At 39.8% G+C, this 25,051-nt stretch overlaps 1 protein-coding gene and 1 long non-coding RNA gene across 2 annotated transcripts in view; one reads left to right on the forward strand and one right to left on the reverse strand.

The window, feature by feature from the left end:
- On the forward strand, positions 1-23,441 carry myof (myoferlin). Its single transcript, XM_035533193.2, has 55 exons — positions 1-370; positions 1,857-1,912; positions 2,046-2,137; positions 5,508-5,616; positions 5,856-5,949; positions 6,563-6,696; positions 6,841-6,969; positions 7,111-7,173; positions 7,404-7,454; positions 7,561-7,591; positions 7,682-7,797; positions 8,012-8,138; positions 8,452-8,555; positions 8,639-8,707; positions 8,794-8,837; positions 9,169-9,251; positions 9,432-9,467; positions 10,356-10,480; positions 10,646-10,759; positions 10,857-11,034; positions 11,156-11,280; positions 11,367-11,476; positions 11,688-11,880; positions 12,020-12,175; positions 12,316-12,447; positions 12,568-12,731; positions 12,840-12,954; positions 13,566-13,668; positions 13,820-13,965; positions 14,072-14,242; positions 14,410-14,491; positions 14,806-14,883; positions 14,989-15,170; positions 15,414-15,572; positions 15,683-15,784; positions 16,033-16,194; positions 16,285-16,447; positions 16,634-16,704; positions 16,856-16,912; positions 17,295-17,303; positions 17,429-17,527; positions 17,772-17,900; positions 18,079-18,234; positions 18,347-18,438; positions 18,533-18,703; positions 18,796-18,944; positions 19,030-19,169; positions 19,753-19,841; positions 19,917-20,012; positions 20,108-20,249; positions 20,588-20,687; positions 20,784-20,974; positions 22,601-22,710; positions 22,798-22,945; positions 23,064-23,441. The coding sequence occupies exons 1-55, from the start codon at positions 283-285 to the stop codon at positions 23,100-23,102; spliced, it is 6,174 nt and encodes a 2,057-aa protein (XP_035389086.1). The 5' UTR covers positions 1-282; the 3' UTR covers positions 23,103-23,441.
- The window catches only part of LOC113584627 (uncharacterized), an 8,648-nt gene continuing 1,042 nt past the window's right edge, over positions 17,446-25,051 (reverse strand). Inside the window, exons 2-3 of the long non-coding RNA XR_003411422.3 lie at positions 18,608-18,712; positions 17,446-18,207 (exon numbers count right to left, since the gene is read on the reverse strand). This is a non-coding gene — a long non-coding RNA (uncharacterized LOC113584627). The remainder of the gene's footprint in view (positions 18,208-18,607; positions 18,713-25,051) is intronic.

Raw genomic sequence — 25,051 nt, forward strand, 5'->3', positions numbered from 1 at the left:
ATTAATATGTTACATTATGTACATTTATTTAACATTAATGCTATTTAAAGTGGGTTTCTTAACAAAAACAAATGTTGGCTTTTCTAACTGAGTGATAAAATATGAGACCCAGGTGGCCTCCTGTTAGACCAGGTAGGCAGCCCGATGCTTTTGTGGAAACCAACACCCTCCTCTATTCCTCACGCAGCTCGCTACCCAACCCGACTTTGGTTCAGCTTGGCGCAAGAAAGTGGCTGAAGACGCGTAACTATCATGATGAGATAAGAAACCCATTTTCCAGTCATGTTGCGTGTTGTTGTTGAATCCGCTTCGGGCATTCCTAAAAAGAAAATTGGAAATCCGGACCCCATTGCAACGATCGTTTTTAAAGGTAACTATTTTGACATGTGTAATGACAGAGGGTAACGTGCATATTTCTGCGACTGTTTTATCTTATTTGTTTCTATAAAGGCTGTTCAATGTGTATTTAAAACTTTTGGAAATACAGAGAAATGCAGAGTAATTTTTTACTTACTTCTGTCAGCATAGCAGCCAAAGCTTGTTATGTCCTGTTCTACGGAATATTTTGTGATGGGCTATAAATTCCCAAGTAAGATGTACGACCAACGACGAAACAAACTTCATGCTCTCACATAAAATTAAACACGTAAAATGAAGTGATTATTTCATGAAGTGATTATGAATGACTAAATGTAACTAAATAAAATGTAATTAGTTTAATCATAAATACTTGAATATACAAATGTTCAGATAAAAAATTTTAGAACTCCATTAAAATCTTTACAGTACTGCACTACATTACAGGATTATTTTGTATATAACTGTATTGAAGTTCTTACATATAACCACATGAAACTCTCGCAGGTAATGAAACATATAATACTCATGCAACACATGCACTAAATGACCAAGTGAAGTATATGTAGTCTACATCTGTAGGCTATCAGCTCTTCTTAGGTCTCTTCTATGCACTCTATGGAACTGATGCTACTGGTCATCTTCTCTACAGCTGTACATAGTTTCCAGTGACTTATTTCGTTAATAACTTGCCTTGAAAACAGCAGAAGAATTCTCTATATTGTGTGTATGTATTATAATCCACACATTTATCGATTTGATCTGTATTAACTAGCGTTTACACATGCGGTATTTACAAGTGTATTTACAGTATAAATATGCTACACATACAAAGCATCCTGAGAACCCCAGTGCTTTCACTTAAACAAGGTCACTCGTGAAAGACGCCAATGAAGGTTGACACAGTGTACACAGGGCACAGAAGTGTGACAGTCAATCAGAAGTAGGGTATGGTAGAAGTGCCAGCAGTGGTGCTTATGGCTATTGACAGTAAGATGTATGGCAGCATGTTTGGTAACGATATGAAGCAGTTGTCCCTAATTAAGTGACTGCTCACTGGATGGACAGTAACACGTAATAATACATGCGTACAAGTATGATCTCCATTATATAAAATGATGCAGAATATCACACATTGAAAGATAGATTTGCATTACAAGTTCTGTTTTGTAAGTTGCTTACCTTGAAAATACGTCTGCTGGGAAACACATGTCAATGTGTGAGGGTACTATCATCTTAGGAAAACATTCCTAGCATTTTGTCTAATGAAAGTATGATGGCACCTCTCTTTTGGGAAGACTTTATCTTATACTTGAGGTACTTCTTAGGTGAAAATATCCTACCCTGCTACAAAAGTGCCTTTTAACTACATGACTGTGAAGCCAAAGTTAAAAACACATCATGAAGTCCCCTCATTACATGACATTTTCCAAATGCTAAAGGTAATTTAACAAATTTCAGTTTTTGTTTTAAAATAAAAACTTTTGTTTATTTTTTAGGCGAAAAAAAGAAAACTCGGTCTATTAGCAGTGAAGTCAATCCTGTCTGGAAAGAGGTGAGACAGCGCTGATGCATGCTTGCTTAAAAGTCAAAGTCTTTTAAAGCAAAGCTGAAATAATTGCCTCTTTAGTCCTTGGCTGCAAAAAAAGACTGAGTTTGTAAATAATAATGTGTTGTTTATTCCATAGACACTTGAATTTGATTTAAAGGGCACCCCTCTTGATTCCACTTCCTTCATTGATGTGATTGTAAAAGACTTTGAGAGCCTTGGAAAAGACAAGTAAGTCCTCCACACCAGTTCATCAGTACTCCTTTTAGTAAGGCCCAAACATACCATGTTGCTTTTGTAGCGATTTAGAGTTGTTTTTTTTTTGGGGGGGGGGGGGGGGGGGGGGGCTACCACACTTAAACCAGTTGCATTACGACTAAACACTATGTACCAGCAATGGTCAAAAGCTCATCCATCAGCTGTAAGCATGATGGAGGGAGTCTGTTGATGTTGGACTGCTTCGTTGCAACATTGGGAGACTGATTAATTTCAAGCTCTGTGATGAAATTCCATAACAGAATGTTAGGGCGTATTTTTGTTCCGACACTCAAGAGGGCTTTGGTCGTGCAGCAAGGCAGTGGCTCAAATGACAGTTGTAAATCCACAGTAGCAATAGAGTGGCTCAGGCAAAAGTTGTTGTTTTTTCAAATTTGAGGATTGTTAAGCATAACTTAAGTAGCTACCGTTGAAATGTGGTGTGATCTGAAGCAGATGTTCCAAAAATATCCGTAAGCTGAAACTGTTTAGCAGCTATAGAAAGCACTTGGATTGGTAATAAAGAAGGTAACTGTACTTATATAAGGCTTCCATCAGTGATATTAATTGTTTAAACCATTTTCTCAATAAAGGTATGCCACTGTCACATCTGTTTGTTAAAGATAAGCTCACATTTTAGGTGCCATTCTTAAAAAAAAAAAGAGAACCTACAACATTACAAATGGTTCACAAACCTTTTCTGTACAGAATTATTTAGATTTCAGATTCAAATTAAACAGGTTCATGGGAGTCTTTATAGCGTTAATCTAACATACAGATACTCCTCAGAGGTATCTCAGTCCTGGGAAAATTCTTAGAGATGATATCACTTATTCATTGCCCACTGAGCATGTTTTTGTCACTGGCCAAGATGGAGTTGAGACTTTTCTCCCACCTAGTAGGAAAAAGTGCAGGACCACTATTTTTAACAAGAGGTTTTCTGACAATAACATTTTTAGTAGCATTTTCAAGAAGAGCAACATATTGAGTAACTACAAGCTGTCTAACTGTCTCAGGCGTGACTTGCAACGTTGATCCGAGACAGTCGGGACTCACACCCTTAGAACCATGTTTAGACTTGCACTGCTGTAGTGTGACAAGGCCAGGGAGGAGACAGTGTCTGTCGGCTTGGACAGAGTGGAATACAGGAACACTTGAGGAGAGTCAAATGTTGTGCCATTCTTTCATATTAATCCAGCTACATTTGCACATGCAATATGTGGTCTCTTGATCATGCTGTTTAGAGAGCATACAACTGGCCTCATGGAGGGTGTAGTAACTGCCCAGGCTCCACTCAGTGAGGTTTATTGGCTCTGTATGAAGATCATATGATGATGTCCATTGTCGACTGACATGTTTTTCACGGGTGAATGAATACGAGACTCACATCTAGTGGAGAACATTTCTATCCACACTTTTATTGTATGGAACTCTTGGTATGTTTTTGTAACAAGGCAGTCAGTCTTCAGCTTATTAAAATTGATGGAAAAGCACAAACATGGAAAACAGAAACTAAAGAGCAGTGCATGATCCTTAGTTACCACTGTATCCTTGATGTAATTGGCACATTCAGGTTATTTTAAATACCTAGGTTATCTGGGATTCTGTTTGCTTTAGACTGTGTTGTACCATGCTGAAATGGGAGTAGTCACAAGGTTTACAGTCTCAGGGTAGAATACAGTGAGTGAAACATACAGAAAGGAAAGAGCCTGCCCTGTGCTGATTGCCCAACTAGTTCAAACCAATTAATTTGTGAGGAAACAAAGCCAAGCTCCCAGTGACGATAAAGTATGCCAATGTCCTGCATAATAATGATATGTCATAGCTTCCCTAATGTTATTATCAAGAACTCATTTCTCTTCTCTTCCTAGTCTGTTTGGCAAACAGAGTATTGTTGGGTGAGTGCCTCACCAGGTCCTCCTACATGCCCAAACATTTCAAACTTTCTTGCTGTAACCCTTTCCCTGCTCCATCTTACCTCACCCGACCATTAAAGCTTGCTAAACATAGGTAGTTGTCTGAGTGTAGCAGAGGTGTGTATCTACAAGAACAAGTTATTGAGAGGATGGTAGATGGCTGCACCAGGAACTGACTCAGGTTAAGTGCCTGTGACTGCAACAGCGACACTGAATTATATGAAGTGTTTGCATATGAGGGTGCAGTCAAGACTTTTGCCAGTGCTGACATGGATCAGTGGTTGCTGGGGTTGGGCTTGGACAGCTCACTCCAGGAAGCCAGTGTTACTGGGAGATGTTGGTGTCCTAAATAAATCTTTATTCCAGTGTGTGGATCTCAAAACCAGTAAAACAGCTTTTCCCATCTTCCCTTTTGGAGATCTGCCCACACAGCAGTCACATGTTTTACTCAGAGTTACCTGATTCAGTTCATAAATAGCTGGATAATAATATGACTCTTGTGTGTGCAGTACGGGAGTGGTGTTGCGGGGGGGCGTTCAGGACTGAAGTCAAGGAAGGTCAGTGTTGTTAACTCAGGCTAAAGGACCTTGTCAGACTCAGCAGGCATTCAGCCATTCAAACAGGTCAACCCTGTTCATTATCTTGTTCTTCTGCTGACCTTCCAAACAACACTCAGTTCTTGGCATGGAGCCCTTAAACTGTGCCACTACCATCTGACTCTACAAAACATATCCGGATAGCAGTACTGGATAAATATTAGATAAAGCAAGACCAACAGTTAAACTAAAATATGTGCTTGGGGCAGTTCAGCATGTGTGTGTTCAGTCAGGGTATGACGAGCACAGTGCAGTGTTTGCAGCACTCCCCCTCTACACACAATATTCCATGGAAAACATCCCCTCTCCACAGCCACAAAAGGTTGAAGAAATGCTTAAAACACTTCCGGATGGTGGACTGGTAAATGCTTCCATGCCTGTGGTAAGCTAGGTGGATGTGTTTGTCATAGGAGGAGGTGTCCCTTTTACCTGACGTGTAAGTGAAATTACCCAGTGCACAAAGGGGGTTTCTGTGGGAAACTGGTTTCAGCTCACAGCGGTCTGCCTGCTTCACTGTCGTGCTCTAGTGTGAGTGGCTGGCTGCTCTATGACTTTTAGGAAGTGCTGAGAGTGCCAAGTCTCAGCTGTTTCCCTTTGGCCTCTGTTTCCAGACCTTTGAGCACACGGCTAGGCATTTCCTCCTCAGCGTGATCAGGCAACATTAGCTCAAATACTTAAACGTTAATCAAACTAGTGTGATGCTCACTTAATATGCTGTCTCTTAGTGTATTTCCTTAGTACATTCTTAGTGTATTGCATCACACACATCGAAGAAAGTTAAATGTGCTTCTGAGACAGATTGTCTCTTAAATCATGTAAAATTTTTGGTTACAGGTTCATTGGTTCAGCAAAAGTCTATTTAAAAGACCTAGCAAGTGGTCAAGCAAAGTCACTTCCTTCAAAAAACTTGGCTTTAGTCAGTGAAAGTGGACAGAATATTGGAGTAAGTGTTTCTAAACCCCACGCCCTCCCATTTCTGCACTTCATTATAGCCCATTCTTTTCTTATTCTCCCTCTCTTCCTGTTTCCACCTCCACTCAGGAAAAAATCTTGTAGTCATTGAAGTCAAACATTTACAGATTATGTTTTTAGTTCGATGTAATTGCATATTCTAGTTTTGAGCTGCTGAATACAATGTTTTCATCTTCAAAGCCAAACTCTCTTACTGCACTGCTTGTGTAGGCCACAATTGATCTGGTCATTGGTTATGAGCTACCAGCCAGTGCTATTCCAAACCCAAGTGATCAGCAGGATGGCAGTATGGCAGGAAATGCAGGTATGATGTCTGTGCTTCTGCTTCAGATTGTCTTCAATAATTGTTTTTGCTGTGACAGGATGAATATTGAGGAAAAATGATGAATATATCAGCAATTTGGGTCACGTTTTGTGTTCAAAATAGCCATAATGCTGTTTGGAATGCTGTAGTACAAGTTTTCAGTAAATACTAGTGGATAATTAGACCATTATTTAAGGAGAACAGGTCCCCTATCACGTATTTACTGGCAGTGTCTGAGAAAGTCAAGGTTTTCTTTTCATTTCTTTTCACATTGTACTAAGTGGTTTTATTTTTATTTACCAAGTAGTTTGTTTCATCACTGGCTTTTGTTACTGTACAATCTTAAATATTAGCTTTCAAGTTCATTTATTTAGTTTGTTTGTTTAGATGAGAGCAGGGAGGAGTTAATTGAATCCTGCTGTGAAATGTAACTACATGCTTTATTTTACTCCCAGTAGCAGTGGCATGGTGCCACTGTGGTTCCACATATCCACAAACATTTGGCATGTTTTGATGGTATACATATGTGTGTGTGTGTGTGTGTGTGTGTGTGTGTGTGTGTGTGTGTGTGTGTGTGTGTGTGTTTAATCTTTCATAATGAACCTTTGATCAGGTGGGGTTGATGGAGGAAATGAAGACCTTGTTGATATGGGGGGTACACCATCCTCCGCTCAGCTGAACCAGAGAATTCAGCTGAGCAGTAGAAAAAAGCACCGACCTTTATCCAATAAACCTCAGGACTTCCAGGTACAGTGGTTACCACGGGTTGCGTGATGGATTTCAATTCTGTTTTAGTTCTGTTAAAGCTCTTCAGTAAGACTGAAACATTTTTTCATTTCATTTGCTTTGATGTACACAATGTTAAAGATCCATGTTTCTTTCATCATCAAGATCCGTGTTCGGGTCATTGAGGGTCGCCAGTTGCCAGGGAACAACATCAAGCCTGTTGTTAAAGTAAACACGTGCGGGGAGACCCACAGAACCCGCATCAGAAGAGGAAATAACCCATTCTTTGATGAGGTGCCAACTTTTATTCACAAATTTATCAGTTTTCTGAAAGGTTAGATGTCACTATTGTATGTGAGTGAATGCTTTGTGACAGTGAGTGCCTGTCTTTGTTAAAGAGGTGGATTTCTGAATTGTGGCCAAAACTCTTTACAGATGTTTTATTACAACGTCCACATGCTGCCTTCAGATCTCTTTGATCAACATATCAGCATTCGGGTAAGTAAAAATGACCTTTTAGGTTACATTACTTCATCATATCATATCTAATATTCTTATTGCGATGGGGATTTCCTTGACATAATATTAAAAATCATGTTACACACATGTTTTGCATGTTTTAATGCTTTAAACTGGAGATAATACCCAGATTGTATGGTGAACTTTCAAGGTGGGTAGGTTTGTACTGCTGTGAACTGTGTGAAGCAGCAAAGTTCTGCACTCTGCAGGTGTACAACTCCTCATCCCTCAGGGCTGACAGTCTCATGGGAGAGTTTAAGGTATCTCCAGCCTGCCCCACTTCTGCACATTAATTTATAAGAGATAATACAATTCCAGCTTGTAATATGAATTAGCTTTTACTTGCCTCTTGTATCTGTTTCTAAGATCGATATTGGCTATATCTATGATGAACCAGGTACGTTCCAATTATTCCTCACAGAGCTCAATTTAGCATATATTTTTTTTACATGTCCTTTGCTTAAAAACTCCATGTTGTTAACCACAGCTCACTGCATCATGAAGAAATGGCTACTTCTAAACGACCCTGATGACTCGAGCTCTGGAGCAAAGGGTTACCTAAAAGTCAGCTTGTTGGTAGTGGGCACAGGAGATGATCCTCCGGTACTCCAGCCTCATTTCATCTGCACAAGCCTTCACTCCAGATTTACATATGCATTAACAGATTGTGAACACCAATATTTCTAACTTTAATAATCAGGAAGAGTTAAAAAAAAATTCCAGAAGTTTCAGTGAAGGGCGTTAGGTCGCTTTTCCTTTGCTGACTTCTCGTGTTGGTTTGTTGGGACAATTCCCGGCATGCCGCCTGACTGGACAGGTAGAGAAGAAGGAGCAGGACAGTGATAACGACGATGTGGAGAGTAACTTGCTCCTGCCAGCTGGAGTTGTTCTGAGATGGGCCACACTGCAAATCAAAGTGTTCCGCGCAGAGGACATGCCTCAAAGTAAGCCAGTTGTTCTTTATAACCCATTAAGAACTTTGTTTTTTGTTTTTTTTTTTGTTTTTGAATAACGTAGCTTATTACTAACTTTTGGAATACCTTAAATATACTTAGTTTAAGACAGATCTTTCCTGTGCATTAAAAGTCAAATTGTACACAAATAGGGCAGATGTAAGTGTAGCCCTAATAGTAAAATTATGTTTTTATCTGGGAACTGAACCACATCATTCACAATAACTATTTCAGTTTTTTTGTAAGATCCCCCATAAGATTTAATACTACACTCTTTACTTATACATGGAAACTCTTTTCCCAGTGGATGACTCTATTGCCCAGTCTCTGAAGGAGGCATTTGGTGGGGAAAGTAATAAGAAGAACCTAGTGGATCCATTTGTCGAGGCCTGGTTTGCTGGCAAGAAGGTAATAAAATTAGCGACTGTTTTTTCACCTGGGGAAAATCTATGGATATTGTGTGTCTCAATTTTTTTTCTTGTCCTCTTTAGCTGTGTACAAAAATAATTGAGAAGAATGCAAATCCTGAATGGAACCAGTTGCTTAATTTGCAGATTAAGGTAATATGCATATGTGACTTTACCTAACATAGCATTTTTTGTACTCTGCCAGTATCTTAACAGAAATAAATTTCCTCTATCTGCAGTTTCCATCTATGTGTGAGCGCCTGAAACTGACTGTTTTTGATTGGTGAGTTCCCCAAGTGCATCCTGCTGGTCTAGCATCAGTGTGACAGAGTTATAGAGGATAAAGCTTTATGGAATCTTTCTTTGGGATTCTGTCATACGCAGTGAGAGTCTGAGCAAACATGGCCATTGTTAGAGCTGGGTGGATTCCAACAGTGTGAGTCACAGCACTGCTGTCCCACACCCACTCCCGCAGTGCATTTCTCGGCATAAGACAGACAGGGTCCACTGGGGAAAGCAGTGGAAAATCTGAGGAGAGCCATGGCTCTCTGGCTGTGGCGCGCACTGGGCCGTTTAAGATGACTGCGTGTCTCAATCCCTTCCCCCCTCTGCAGGGATCGCCTGACAAGGAACGATGCTGTAGGCACTACGTACTTGAATCTGATGCAAATAGCATCCTCTGGTGGTGAAGTTGAAGGTATGGTATGCAGGGAGCAGCCTGATAAACCCATACATAAAGAAAACGCTAATTCATCTTTCACAATGTTCCCTTCTCTTGAGTAATGATGGGATATTTGATCTTGTATGTTACCGTATAATTCTTCTTTTCTTCTTTCCTTTTTTTAATGATTTCGCCTTTTCTGTTTTGTTCTAATAGAGGAACATCTGGGAAATGAGTTTCTAGGAAATAAAGGTTAAATAGGTTCACCTGTTTCAAGCGTCTCTGTAACCCTTTGTGTACTCCCCTCGTTATTATACACAGTGAAAGAATCACTTTTGTTGAAGTGACAAAAAAGATTGGTTTGGTAAGATTTTCTGAGGGTTTGTTTAATACTATTATACTGCTACCATATAGCCTACCATATACTACTCAAAGGGTTGCAGTTGTACCTTAGCTATACTGCTCCAGCATTCAAGCATGTTACCTTTTATGCAGACCCTTACGAAATCTGTATTTCCGGCTTGTTGTGTCATCCTGAGCAAATATTACATGAAATGTCCTCTTCAGATAAGGTCAATTAGCCATAAACTGTTTGCTTTAATTTTTATAACCTTTTTGTAATGTGCACAATGACACAGACATTATCATGTCAGAATGACACAACGATGCCCTTGTTTTCATTCTGTATTTCACACCTCAGTTACAGTAGCACTGCTGTATTATGTTGTGCTAACACCTCTGCATGTGAGGTATTTATTATATACATACACAATCACACAGTTCTTATAGATACTGACAAAACACAAAATACAATATTTGCAGGAAAATGGGATAGGTATTATGACATAAATGTTCATTTTAAAGAGAATATGTGTCAAGTATTTCAGGTTATTTTTAATTTGTCAATGTCAGTGATTCTTTATAAGCCACATGCTTCAATTAACCCAATTAACATCTCCCATAGATCTGTAACATTAACCATGTGCTCAAACTGTACAATGACTAGTTCTGTCTTTAACATTATCATGTCAGTCCAGATGCCATCCTCTGGAATGCAATAACTCAGCTAACCTCTTGTTAACATTCAGAGGGCTCATGACAAGGTCAAAAAACATCTGTGTGTCTCTCTCTCACACACAGGAGAAACAGGGGAGTCTGGAGTTGGTTTTCTGCCTGCGTTTGGGCCCAGCTACATTAACCTGTATGGGAGCCCAAGAGAGTTTACCGGATTTATGGACCCTTATGAAGATCTTAACTATGGAAAGGCAAGTGTGGAGTGCCATGAAGGTTGCTATATCGGGACTGCGAGAATGTAGCCAGGAAGGATAATGATATATTACAAATATGTACAAGTCAGGGGAACCAAGCAAAAGGAAATGTAAAATTTCTAAATGCATGAATTATATTTAGTTTCTCTGTGTTTTTCACAGGATGAAGGAGCAGCCTACAGAGGAAGAATTCTTATTGAGCTTTCAACAAAGCTTCAGGGAAAGGCAGACAAGGATGTGGATGTGATACCTAACGATGACATCTTGGTTGCTCAGGTAACTCAGGGACATTTCTGTAGACATCCATTCTCCTCACATTCTCCTTAATGGATGTCTTGCATATTGTGCATTATTAAAATTTGTCTCCGTGCAGAAATACCAGCGGAGGAGGAAGTACTGCTTGTGTGCAGTGTTCCACAGCGCCACCATGATCCAGGAACCCGGAGAGCCCATTCAGTTTGAAGTGAGCATCGGGAACTATGGCAACAAGCTGGACAGCACGTGCAAACCTCTGGCTTCAGCCACTCAGTACAGCTGTGCTGTTTTCGATGGTGAGGGCTACAAACAGAAAACTATAACAAAACAGACTGACAATTGAATGTCGAGTGAGTGTCTTGAGAGTTGGTCTGAGCACTCAACCGTTAGTGTTTTTGTGTTATTTTGTTATTTTAGGTAATCACTACTACTACTTGCCCTGGGCTGACATGAAGCCTGTCGTTGCCATTATGTCATTTTGGGAGGATATCAGTCATCGCTTAGACTCTGTTAACATCATTCTCTACATTGCAAACCGTTTGGTAATCCTCTTATAAATTTGATTCACACATCCAAACAATGAACTTTGAGCTGTGAGCATTTTGCAAAACCTGCTCTCTAATTCCAGCAAGCTAACATCACTGAGTTAAAGACTGCAGTGCAGGCTAAAGCACCAGACATGAAAATGGCAGAGATTTGGAGCAAGCTTATCAGCCAGCTGATGGACGACATTAACAGGTGGGGTTGCTTTCAAGTTCCCTTCACAAATATATTTGTGTTTAGAACTCTCAACTGTATAGGAATATGAACATTTATTCACCTACATTACTGGATAAAAATAAAGACTAATATTTAGGTTTGTCAGACTATCTGTGTTCAGTTCCTCAAAATGGTGCTGTCCTAGGAAAATCTTGCCTGTTTCTATCATTTTTGAAACCGATCCCCTCAGGTTTAAGCTGCCAGATCTGGAGGGCAAGTCTAATCTCACAGCCCTGGACCTCCAGATTAAGAAGTTACGGGACAGTGCCTTGAGCAGCATCGTGGCTGCAGCTGAGCACTTGTTCCAGGAGGATGCTGATATAAAGGAGCGCCTGGTCACCATTGATGGCTGGCTGGACAACCTTAAACAACTGGCTGAAGAGGTTCACACCACGCCATTATATGTCATGACTGTGCACAACAGTTGAATATGTTGCTGTAGAATGCATTGTGAACAGCATGCCTTGGTTACTGCTGCTGTTGCAGTTTGCATAAAGGCACAACTCTTGTGTGTCTGTGCAGCCCCAGAACAGCATGCCTGACGTGGTCATCTGGATGCTGAGGGGAGAGAAGAGGGAGGCCTACACTCGGATCCCTGCCCATCAGGTCCTGTATTCTGACTACAGCAGGGAGGCATGTGGCCAGCACTGTGGAAAAACACAGAGCATTTTCCTCAAGGTATTATCGTTTGAGCAGAGCACTGTTGTGCTAATGATAACATTTCTTTTTCCTATAAGGACTGACAGGGCTCATTAAGTGTAACTGTGTATCTGTCAGTCTTGTAATAATTCTTTGAAGCTAATTGTTTTTCCTTACAGTATCCCATGGACAAAAACAAGGGCTCAAAGGTCCCTGCCCTAGTGCGGGTCAATATGTGGTTGGGTCTATCAACGCTTGAGACGAAGTTCAACACTTATGCTGAGGGATCATTCAATGTCTTTGCAGAGCTGGTATAGCCTTTTGATTTTTGTTCAAATTCACAATCAGACGTTTTCTGCCTAGCAAGTTTCAGTCTTGTATGAGACCATAATCAGGACAGACCAGAGAGTCTTGTGTGTTCCCTGTAACAGTACGAGAACCAGGCCAAGGTGCTGGCGAAGTGGGGCACCACGGGTCTGCTGAACCGGGGAAATTTCACCGACGTGACCGGTAAAGTGAAGCTGAAGAAGGAGTACTTCATGCCCCCTCGAGGCTGGCAGTGGGAAGATGACTGGTTTGTGAATCCTGAGAAGAGGTAACTAGGTTTGCCACATTTGTCAGGGGTGTGTAGCGTAAAGCTGTGTACAGTGACTACTGTCCTAACCGTTGCTATGCTCTGCTCTACCTGTGTACTGGGGATTAGTTGGCTGACAGAGGCAGACGCGGGACACAGTGATTTCTTGGACGAGGTTTATGAGAACGAAACTCGGTACCCTGGAGGGGAGTGGAAGAATGCGGCAGAGCATTACACAGATGTGGTAAGAATATGCATATCAACACATTACACTGAAGGCAGATCACACTTACTTTAGACTATGGCTGAACCTGACATATATATACTCGCACCTATCCACAGTCGTTACTTAGGTAAGATGGGTACACCTATCTTAGAGATGCATTTTGTAGGTGTGCAGTTACAGCTCTTTTGTTGCTATGTATGTCACTCTTAACCCTGTGCACACAACCACCTGACTACTCCTGGAACATTCTCAACACAGCAGTGTCATGAGCCTTTGCGTTGCCTTGGGTATTGCACTGGTTTGAGTATATCATGCAGTGTTAACAGTGTTGCTAGAGTTTTTAAATGTGTCAGTGTCAGTGCAAAGTGGAGAGTAGTCCCACACCCATAAATGTCCTGCCAACAGTGGTCCTGTAGTCAGAAACTGACCACTGATGAACAGCTAGAGGATAGCTACTCTAACAAATGGTTTCTGATGAAGTGTTGTTTCTAATGGCGTGTCTTGTGAGTGCAGTTTACAATGTACATCATGTTTCCATTCTTTTACTGTAGATGTAATGGTTATAGAAGTAGCTAGCAATGAACAAGCTCCTTGAGTATGCTGAGTATCGTTCCTCTTTGTGTGCGTAGAATGGAGAGAAGGCCCGTAGCCCTGACGAAATTGTGTGCCCTCCTGGATGGAAATGGGAGGATGATTGGACCTTTGATGACAAAAGGGCAGTGGATGAGAGAGGTTGGCTTCCTTACATACATAGTTACAGTAGAAGTGTGAGAAAGATGTAAAGTGCCTGTCCTGCAAGCTCCACATCCATCCGCTTTCTTTTACATCTGAGCATACAGTGTTTTAGCTAAAAGGGGCAATAACTGCAAATGTTTGAATAAAGGTTGGGAGTATGGAATCACAGTTCCTCCTGATGATAAGCCCAAGTCATGGGTAGCAGCTGAGAAGATGTACCACGTACACCGTCGTAGGAGAAAGATCCGACGTCGCATTAAGGTTGCTGGTGGCAGCCCAACCCCTGAGGCACAGGTTTGATCTCATTAACTTTATACATGTGATCGCTTCAAATAAGGAAGTTCTGATTGGAGCATGCCTAATTTGACCTTTACCCTCTGTGTACTATGTCCGTGGCTAGAAGAGAGATGCAGGAGATCCAGAAGGCTGGGAGTTCTCGTCGCTCATTGGTTGGAAGTTCCACAGCAAGGAGCGCTCCTCCGACACATTCCGCCGGCGCCGCTGGAGAAGGAAGATGGCACCTGCCCAGTCTGTTGGTCCTTCGGCCATCTTTAAACTGGAGGGGGCGCTGGTAAGCACGATTAATAAAGACCTAATGAGGAACACGTTGGAAATTGAAATTTTAGTGCTTCCCCTGCACTGAGAATGTCCAAATGCCTTTGCTCAGAATTCAAATGACCTGAAAAAAAGGGACTATATTATGATGGCCTGGTGTTTTGTTTTTGATTCATTTGACAGGGAATTGATGTTGATGAAAAGGAGGACGACAAAGGTTCAAAAGCAGATGCCAACACGCCCAGTGTGTCATGTAGTTTTGACCGTAAGTAGAAGAAGCACGTAAAGCGTGGTGGCTCTGTGGTTAGCATGTTTGCCTCTCAGTGAACGGGGCTTGGCTTCAAGTCCCTGCTTTGAGAGTGTACTGGGTCCAAAATGGCTGCTGCTGTTCATTGGTGTGTGAGTGCTTGTAAACACTGATATCTGTCTATAACGTGTCCTTGAGTCTGAGAAAGGTGCTCTAGAAATGTCAGTAATAAATCTGTAACAAACTTTAGAGTGATAATGTTTTTGTGCTGTGTAAATTATAATGTTATTTATATATCTTTATTATTCCTCCATTTGTGCATGCTTTTGCAGGGCCCAGTGAATACCACCTAAGGGTCTATGTCTACCAGGCCAGAAACCTGATGGCTTTGGACAGGGACAGTTTCTCAGGTTAGGAAAACACTTCCTGACTTATTAATCTTTTATTATTAATACTACATAATGCTAAAACAGGGTTATTTTGCAATGCCGCTTTCTATTTTGACTTCCTTGCAGATCCTTATGTACATGTGTCATTTTTACACATGAGCCAGACCACAGAAATCATCAAGTCCACTTTGAACCCAACGTGGGATCAAACCCTTATATTTAACAGAGTGGAAATCTATGGTGATCCACAAATGCTCGCCAGCAACCCACCCCAAGTTGTGCTGGAGATTTTCGACAGTGACCAAGTGGTTGGTCTTTATAACTTTATTTTTTTCAACAGCCCTTTTGAAGACTCTTTCAGATACTATAGTGTTCAAATTGACAATATTTTGTACTTTTAAAGCTCTCTAAAGAATGTCTATAATTATTACCCTATAATAAATGAAATGTGGATTTCCTTTACTTTTTAAAATTAAAAAAGGAGATTGTTCTGTGGTTAATTTTTTATGTTTGGACATACTGTGCTTACAAAGTGACTGTGTTCTCTGCAGGGAAAAGATGAGCTGCTTGGCAGGAGTATGTGTCTGCCCTTAGTGAAACTGAACCCGGTAGTGGGCATCGCGGCTAAGCTGCTCTGGTGCCCAGTCCTTCAGAAGGGAATACATGCTGGAGAAATCCTGGTTGCTGCTGAGCTCATTTTGAGGGACAAGGTGGATCTCGCACTGGTTTTCATTCTCTAATTCCCATTAGGTCCAAAAAATTGCTTTGACTTCACTTTGCCTTGTAATGGTGTTTGAATCTTTACTTTCCCTTTCTTCAGGGTGCTCAGACCGAGCTTCCCCTTATTCCTCCGAAAAGAGGAGACAGCCTGTACATGGTTCCTCAGGGCATTCGTCCTGTAGTGCAGCTCACCGCTATAGAGGTGAAGGAAACTGGAGTTTAATTCTGCAGACATTTGAACACCACTATGCAGAAGTGATTGTCAGGGCAATTAGATCAGTCATATGTTAGTAAAGTTTGTTTTTCATAACTGTAAATTTACCTATTCCTCAATCATACCACAACATGGCCAGTATGTTTTCTGGTTTGAAAAATAATATTTGGATTGAGCTGATGATGAAGATTGCATTCTCCTGATGCGTTTTTAACCTCTCAATGTGAACTTCGTAGATCTTGGCATGGGGTTTGCGCAACATGAAGACCTACCAGTTGGCCCCTGTGTCTTCTCCCAGTTTGGTGGTGGAGTGTGGAGAGGAGAGGGTTCAGTCTGCCGTCATTAGGAACATAAAGAAGAGCCCCAATTTCCCCACAAATGTCCTCCTCCTGAAAGCGGTAAATGCCTTATAAAAGAAATATGCTGATATGATGCAAAAAATGGAATGCTTCAACTGACTAAACACCTGATTCTTCCTCTCCCTGAAGAGCTTACCCAAAGATGAGATGTACATGCCTCCAATTGTCCTGAAAGTAATTGACCACAGGCCGTTTGGGAGGAAGCCAGTGGTAGGACAGTGCACCATCACCTCACTGGAGGAATTCCGATGTAATCATGATGAAGTTGCTGAAGTGGCCATGTCATCTAAAGGTGCTCTTTAATATGTTTATTTTGTTGTAATATGTGTGATTTTGTTTAATGCTAGTAATGTAATACTAGTTTTGTAATCCTAAGAATCCATAGTGGATATTTTGTAGGACAAAAGTCAAGTTGTTCTTTTTTGTTCTTTGTGGGAATTCACCTTTATCCCGAAAATGCTGTTCCTTTTTCCTGTAGTGGCTTTGATGGCATCCACCCCTCAGGAACTCCACATAAACATAGAGGAACGGCCTCTTCTCGAGACGCAGGTGCAGTGTGTTTAGTTTTGAATGGGCATAACAGTAACGTTTTTATTGAAGTTCTGAGACTTCTATCTCAAGGCAGAGCGTGAATTATGTGTAGTGCTCTACTGGATCCAGATAAGCTTTTTTTTTTCACTGTCAGCATTGTGACTTTCAGTTTATGTACGGCTTCTCAGCAGCTGTTGACAAAATGACCACATCAGTTCTACTCCGTGTATGTATGGCATAAATGCACCATAAATGTATGGCATAAATGCACCAGGCAAATCAAAAGCTCTGCTTCATGTTCATCAATACACCCCTCATTAAATGCAAAAATTATTACTTCAATTTTTTTCCACCAAATGTTACTGCCTTGATTAATAAGAAATTTGGGAGTAATAACTCACTCAATCCACGCTCTAGCAATGAGTTACTTTCCCTTGCCTTTAGCTCACAATCCTGCTGATTTGCTGTATCTTCACATATTCAGATTAATCTTTTGGTAATTTAAAGTCTTGTCTGCTAGTCTTTGCTTTCAAAGTTCTGTGTAGTTCATTTAACATAGCTGTTTCACCATTGTCTTCTTTTTCCATTCATGACATTAAACTCAACAGCAAGAAAAGGTGAGTTTTTCTGGCAGTAAACTGCCAAGCAAGCTTTCATAGTGTGTTTTTAAACTTTTCCTCAAAACACATCTATTTCATACATAACACATATAGGCATCATTTTGCTTTGCATTTTATAACAGGAGAAAGAGGCAATTGATTGGTGGAGTAAATTTTATGCTTCCACTGGAGAACATGAGAAATGTGGCCCATACCTTGAGAAAGGCTATGACATACTGAAGGTAAGCTTGAAGTCACAGTTATTATACATCAGTATTTACCTTTTTAAAGGAGTGGCTCTGTAAGGACAACATAGAATTTCCACTGACTAACATGTAACAACAGTTCACAACATAAGCTTATATATGCCATAACGTCACTCCTTAATCACTGTTAGGTCAACAATATAAGACAGCTGCAAAAGTTTGTTTTTAATATTGAATCTCAAAAAACTGATATGAATACATTAATGTAAAATTGTTTCAGGTGTTTAACTGTGAACTTGAAGATGTAGGTGAATATAAGGGCCTGACTGATTTCTGCAACACCTTTAAATTGTACCGTGGCAAGAATGAGCATGGTGATGATGACCCTACTGTGGTTGGGGAGTTCAAGGTAAAAATGAGGAAGAAAGGGCGATTTTTCTTTCATTTGTCTGAACACATGGGGTGCTCATCAGTAGGTAGCTAGGACGTATTCAGTCGAGTCTATACTTTAATGTGTTTACCACTCTGTGGTAATGTTACACTCCAGTGTATCATAGTTATATGCGTCTAATGGACTGTTTTTTCAGGGTGCCTTTAAGATCTACCCGCTGTCAGACGACCCAGCTGTGCCCTCTCCTCCACCGCAGTTCAAAGAGCTTCCAGAGAGTGGGCCTCAAGAGTGCCTTATCAGGATCTACGTGGTCAGAGGAATTGACCTGCAGCCCAAAGACAACAACGGTTTAGTAAGGATTATGCACTTTAATACAATAAAATCTCAACACATTAATGTGAGGTTGCAATTTACTCTGTAGTATGTGGTTATTTTGAGTGTGGCCTAAATTTGTTTTTCCACAGTGTGACCCATACATCAAGATTTCTTTGGGAAAAACTATCATTGATGACAGAGATAATTATATACCAAATACTATAAACCCAGTCTTTGGAAGGTAATGTGGTGGGTAATCTTTGAAAGTAGTTAACTCTTTTTATGCTTTTCTCTGTATCTAAGGACAGCCATGTCTTTGATTCTATTCTCAACAGAATGTTTGAAGCGTCATGCTTCCTCCCTCAAGACAAAGACCTGAAAATCTCAGTGTATGATTTTGATCTGCTTACCCATGATGAGAAGGTTGGAGAGACGGTGATCGACCTGGAGAATCGGTTACTCTCTCATTTTGGTTCCTACTGTGGCCTGCCCCAGACATACTGCATGTGAGAATCCTTTAACACAATCCCCATATACTGTGTTATCTCAAGATATGTTCAATATGTCCCTGGTTAGCTAAACACTATTCCTGAAATAGCTCTGGACAAAACCAGTGGCGGGATCAGCTGAAGCCATCCCAGATTCTTCAGAACCACGCACGTCTGAAAGGAGTGTCTCCTCCTAGAACTGAGGACAATGGCAACACCTTAATCTTCAGTGGTCGGGAATATCGCCTTTCTGACTTTGGTAATTTTTTATTTTTTTTAATTAGTTGGTGGACTCTTTCACATCTTATAATCTTGTCCTAAATCATTTGTTTATATATCTGCAGAGGCAAACAAAGAACTTCACCAGCACCTGGGTCCACCCAGTGAGCGGATCTCATTACATGTTCTCAGAACACAGGGCCTGGTTCCAGAACACGTGGAGACTAGAACACTCTATAGCACCTTCCAACCCACTCTCTCACAGGTGTGTACGTGACCGCGCATACCATTTTTGCACTGGCCTGCCTATATAAAGTGCTTATAGCAGCACTTTCAACATTTATGTAATTTTTAGAGTGGGTTGGGAGGTAAAGTACATTCATCCCTTCTCACAGTAATTGAAATCACAAGCAGACTATGTTGGAGTTTTTAAGAAAGACATGATTTATTTGAAAAAGAAACTTCACTCTGTCGCCGTAGTAATGTTCTGGTCCTTTAAGCCATTGTGATTTACTCTAGGTCTGGTACCAGAAGCATTCTGTTTTGGGCCAGACAGCAACAGTGCCACATTACATATGTATGCTACACAATACAAAATTTTGTTTGTCGAAAGCTATAGTGACCAAGGGATTTCACGCGAGATTTTTTTTTTCTTAAATGGCATTCATGTAATCATTGTGATATAATACGCTACCGGATAGTAGGTTAGCAGATGTTTCGTACTAAATTTCCAACTGCTCAGAACTTGAGTAAACCTATGTGAGAAGAATAGGGACTCTGACATAGTCTAATGTCATGACATGGAAACCCCCACCCTCCTCCCCTTTGTACTTTTCTGTGTTTTGCAGGGAAGCCTTCAAATCTGGGTTGATGTTTTCCCCAAAAGCCTCGGAGTACCTGGGCCTCCTTTTGATATATCTCCACGCAAGCCTAAGAAGTGAGGAGGAATCTGAGTGATTCAATTTTTGACTTACTTCTTACTGGAGCTAACCATTAAACCATTGTCCACCAGATATGCGCTGCGGGTCATTGTTTGGAACACCACCAATGTCATTTTGGATGAAACTAGCATCACTGGAGAGCATATGAGTGACATATATGTGAAGGGGTATTTTTAAAAACTTCAAGTATTATGGAATCGATTATATTATTTTAATCAAAAATAGGCTTTCCTTTTGTTAATGGACAGTCTGTAATTCTCAGCTGGATGCCAGGTATGGAAGAGGACAAGCAGAAGACTGATGTCCACTACAGATCTCTTGATGGCGATGGAAATTTCAACTGGAGATTTGTCTTTGAGTTTGATTACCTTCCAGCAGAGCAACTTTGCCTTGTTTCCAAAAAGGTAATACGATTTATGTAAAGTATTGACAAAATAGTCTACATATACAGTGTGCTTAATTTTTTCTCCCAAAAGATTGTCCATGGCATAGTTATAATTATGTTCTAGTTAAGATAACTTTGAAAACAATCATCGGAAGTAACCTATTGCTACAAATTTTGCAATAATCTTAATTCATGTGAATTTGTAAACTTTAATACGTTTTTTAAAACCTCTTTTCATATAGACGCTCCTAACGTCTGGTATAGGATACAATGAATATTATATTTTAGTAAATAAAGGTGAATAATTAGAAAATGTATTGTGGAAAAAAATACTAAGAAGATATATTTTGTAATCAGGAACATTTCTGGAGTCTGGACAAAACAGAGTTCAGAATTCCACCAAGGCTGATCATTCAGATATGGGACAATGATAAATTCTCACTGGATGACTACCTTGGTAAGATGTCTTCAATGTCTTAAAGGCATGTGTATGTGTTTTTGTGAACTTGTCCTAGCCATATGGGAAAGTGTCTTAATTTGTACTGTGTAACAGGAACTGTTGAACTTGATATGCTCCACCTCATCACGCCTGCCAAACTATCTGAGAAATGCAGCCTGCACATGCTAGATAACACACCTAAATCAGGCCAGAAATTCGACCATTCAAAATCCTTGTTTGCCCAGAAGTCGGTCAAAGGATGGTGGCCGTGCTACATTGAAAAAGATGGAAGGAAGGAACTTGGTGTATGCATAGCATGTTTTACTCTCTTTTTACTCTTTTCTTAGATTGTTTAGTACAATTATGTGATATTTTATCAATAAATCATGAATATCATTGACTTATATTTCCTGTTGCCCCTTTTAGAGGTGACTTTGTATAATTACATATATAGTGTCTTGTAAAACTATTCAGCCCCCTTAAAATGATCAGATTCATCTGGATTTCAAATGATTGATATTTTGTGCTGTGCTAATTTATTTTAAAAGACTGAACTTCAAAATTATTTTTAAATTATATTTTCTAAGAAAATACTCTTTGACAAAAACTACCAACTGACAAATGCTGCTTGCTTAGGTATTCAGTCCCTGTGCTATGGAAACTCCCAGGTTTACACAGATTAAAGATATTGCCCTAGTGTGGATACATTTGGCTTCCAATTGGTCACTACCTGTGATCTATTAAAGTTCACCTTTTCTTGATAATCGACCCGCTTAATTAAAGTAGCATTGGTCAGACTGTGAATTGGAAGTAAAGCTATGAAAATGAACATTCTAAGGAAATTAAAGTTATAAACATGCACAAGACAGGAAAAGGCTTCAAAATAACATCCCAGTGTTTGGTGAGCACTGTGGGATCGATTCAGAAATGAAAGCTGCATGATACAACCCATGCATCAACATAAGTATCAGAGCAAGAGCAGACTTGCAAGGAACCACCACGGTCAGGCAAACAAATCACTTTAAAGGAGCTACAGAATTCAATGAATGAGTGAAGCTATACCTGTCAAAAGAGCTTACAAACTCTGCATGCAGCAGGCCTGTATGGAGAATGGCTAGAAAGAATAAACAATAGCTGAAGAAAAAACACATTTGGAATTTGCCAGAAAAAAACTAATGCTGACCCAACTAAAATGTGGGATGAGATTTTGGTCAGTAATGGAATGTCTTAGCCAAAATTCTAAATGCCATGTGAGGCACAAATATAGCACTACTCATTCCTCAACAAATATCATCCCAACAGTGAAATATGGGGGTTGTAGGGATGCTTTTCCTTAGCAGGGACTGGACATCTTGCTAAAATTGAAGAATGGCTGGATAGTGGAAAATACATACAAATATTGCTCCAGTCTGCTAAAAAAAAACCTAAGGCTTCACCATTCAGCAGGACGATGATGACAAATAAAAAGTAACACAGGAGTGGTTGAACAGCAAGATGGTTATTGTTCTACAATAGCCAAGTCAAACGCCAGATCTCAAGTCAGATGTGGTATCATCCAAACAACCTGCCAAACCTGGAGCAAATCTGCCAGGGAGAATGGGCAAAATTAATCGCCAACCAGTAAGCAAAGCTGGTAGAAACTTACCCCAACAGAACAGATCTAATGTTGTTTTTGCAGCAAACGTTGCAGCAAAAATTTCTACCAAATACTGGTATAAAGGGGTTAAATACATATGCAAGCAGCTTTTTTTTTGTTTTTCATTTTGATTTGATGATAAATAATTAAACTTTACTTTCATGATTTTGGAGTGAGAATTCTGGCTGGAACAACCTGTGTGTCATTTGTAATTCAGATAAATCTGATGTTTGATGGTTAAATGCTTGTGCAAGGCACAGTTTACAGTTTATTGACTTGTGCCTGTGATTTTTAGGGAAAGGTTGAGATGACACTGGAGATAGTGAATGAAGAGGAATCAGAGGAGAGGCCAGCAGGAAAAGGAAGGGACGAACCCAACATGAATCCAAAGCTTAACCCTCCAAAGTAATGCAATTATTAAAGTGATCATATAACTGAAGCATATACCGATTTGTGGTATTATAAATAAAGGGTTATTTTGTGTCCATTTAGCCGACCTGAGACTTCATTCTTCTGGTTTACCAACCCATGCAAGACATTGAAGTTCATTGTGTGGCGGAGATTCAAGTGGCTGTTCATTGGCCTGATTCTGTTAATCTTAGTGCTGCTGTTTGTTGGAATCCTTCTCTATTCATTACCGGTAAGGAGAAGCTTGAAGAAGGCTGCTGTTTCTACTGTTTCCCAAATAACTGTGTGCTATATTATGGCAATGATGATTTTTAAATTACTCAAAAAATATTTATTTTATTTCCTTGCAGAACTACATTTCAATGAAAATAGTGAAGCCGCTTCAATGAGATGAATAACTGGTTTAAGTCACACTGGTCGGTGATTAAAAGCAGCAGGATGAAAAGACAGATTTTATATTTACATATCTTAAGTAGTTTAACATGATGGCAATAAAATACTGTTCATTTATTCTTTTAACATTTATTGCAATCAATGCAAATTCTTAGATCTGATTTTTTTTGTCCACTCAAATTTTGCATGGAACTGATTTGTTCATTTGCATGTTACAAGATCACAGAAGTCCTTCTCAGCACTTTTTTACTATTATGTTAGCCTATATATTTTGATCAAAAAGTATTATACTGCCTCAATAAATGTATCTGTTAATAAATAAGTTTGTCTTTTTATTTATTTTATTACTTTGTTATTTCAGCTTTCACTGTGACAGTTCTTGAAAGATGATGGTGACAGCCATGGTAATATAATCTAAATTGTAGGCCCAGTTGTCACATTTTATGCACAACAATGTTTATTTAACTTTCATTCACTTAAACAGGTTTAATATTGTTATTAGTTACATTTGTATAGCACCTTTCTCAGACTCAGGGACACTTTACAGACAGATATCAGTTTTTACAAACACTGAGGAGAAGTGGCAACCAATTTGTGCACAGCATACTCTCTATCAGAAACAGTAGCAGCCTGGGGGACTGCACCAGGTGAAGGAGAGGCGGTTAAGACCAGGACAGCACCATCCAGCCATCACTGGATGTACATGCACACAGGTCACATTCATACAGGATAATTTAGAATATCCAATCAACCTAACCTCCATGTTTTTGGACCATATGAAACCAGAGACCCCAGAGGAAACCCACACAGACAGAGGGGAAACATGGAAACTCCACCCAGATAGGAACTCGAACCCAAAATCCTAGCACCAAGAGGCAAACATGCTAACCACCAAGTCACTAGCAGTTCAGCCAAAGAGAATAGATAAACCTTAGCTATACTTTTTTGCCTGATTCATCTAGGAACAATAGGCATAGTGACAAAAACAAAATGGTGCATAGTGAGTTAGCGACCATGTTAAGACTCATCACAAGCAGAAATTTAATTATCTCTGAAAATGTTTGAATATGTAGATCCATTTGTTGTTTATTGATAGCGACCCCATGGGCATATATTCCATTTCAAACCACTTCTCACCTGTTACTGTTCACTAGTAATGCGACCTTGCCCTACTTGACCTGGAGTTGCTGTGGGATCAGTCTGCCAGTATCTAAAAATTATGTAACAAGCCAATTCCAAAAGAGGACTTTACCACCTACAGTTGCTTGAAATACTATTAACATTCTCTTTGGTTAAAAAAAAAAAAAAAGGATAATTTAATGGTGCATTTATTAGTATGTGGATTCCATCAATTGTGCTAACACACTGAAACTCTCCAGTAATTGTTAAAATAATTTGCAATCTCCACCAGCTTTTTGACATCAGGGAATATGATGTTTACATGGAGAAGTACTTTGATTGTGGTATTGCAGAACTCCTTCAGACAACCAAAAACTGCTCAAGACGTATACCTATATAAGCCTCTCTCTCTATATATACACACACTTTTAGGCTAGCTATCTGAATTTTAATTACCCATAGCATTATACGCCCGTATACATTAGAATTTGTAAAAGTTTGAGTTGACACCAGTGCATCATAAATAAAACGTGAAATAACTTTCTTAAAATAAATTTTTATAACAGGCGGCGTTTAATACGCCGTATCCGATGACGTAAAAAAAATAGTCAAACGCAGAGTCGAAACAATACGTTAAAAGTAGGTACCATTCAGTCTCTGGCTATCAACGTATACATTCTTTAATTGCCAAGTCATGCTCACAGTTTTTTTAAAACAGAAAACCAAATAACTTTGAATTATAACTGACGCATTTTGGAAGTCAAGGTAGGTTCATGTTAAATTAGCTAGCTATGGTTAGTTAACGTTCGTTAATTGGCGTTAATTA

The sequence above is a fragment of the Electrophorus electricus genome, chromosome 15 (assembly GCF_041902795.1).
Source record: "Electrophorus electricus isolate QZ-2024a chromosome 15, ASM4190279v1, whole genome shotgun sequence".
In the NCBI taxonomy this organism is placed as follows: domain Eukaryota; kingdom Metazoa; phylum Chordata; class Actinopteri; order Gymnotiformes; family Gymnotidae; genus Electrophorus; species Electrophorus electricus.

What these genes read in the sequence shown, in the direction of transcription:
- myof (XM_035533193.2), top strand. Translation starts at nt 283, where the DNA reads ATGTTGCGTGTTGTTGTTGAATCCGCTTCGGGCATTCCTAAAAAGAAA. An exon ending in AAGGCTATGACATACTGAAG is followed by an intron (nt 17,528 to 17,771) that starts GTAAGCTTGAAG and finishes AAATTGTTTCAG; the next exon opens with GTGTTTAACTGTGAACTTGA. An exon ending in TTTGCCTTGTTTCCAAAAAG is followed by an intron (nt 20,250 to 20,587) that starts GTAATACGATTT and finishes TTTTGTAATCAG; the next exon opens with GAACATTTCTGGAGTCTGGA.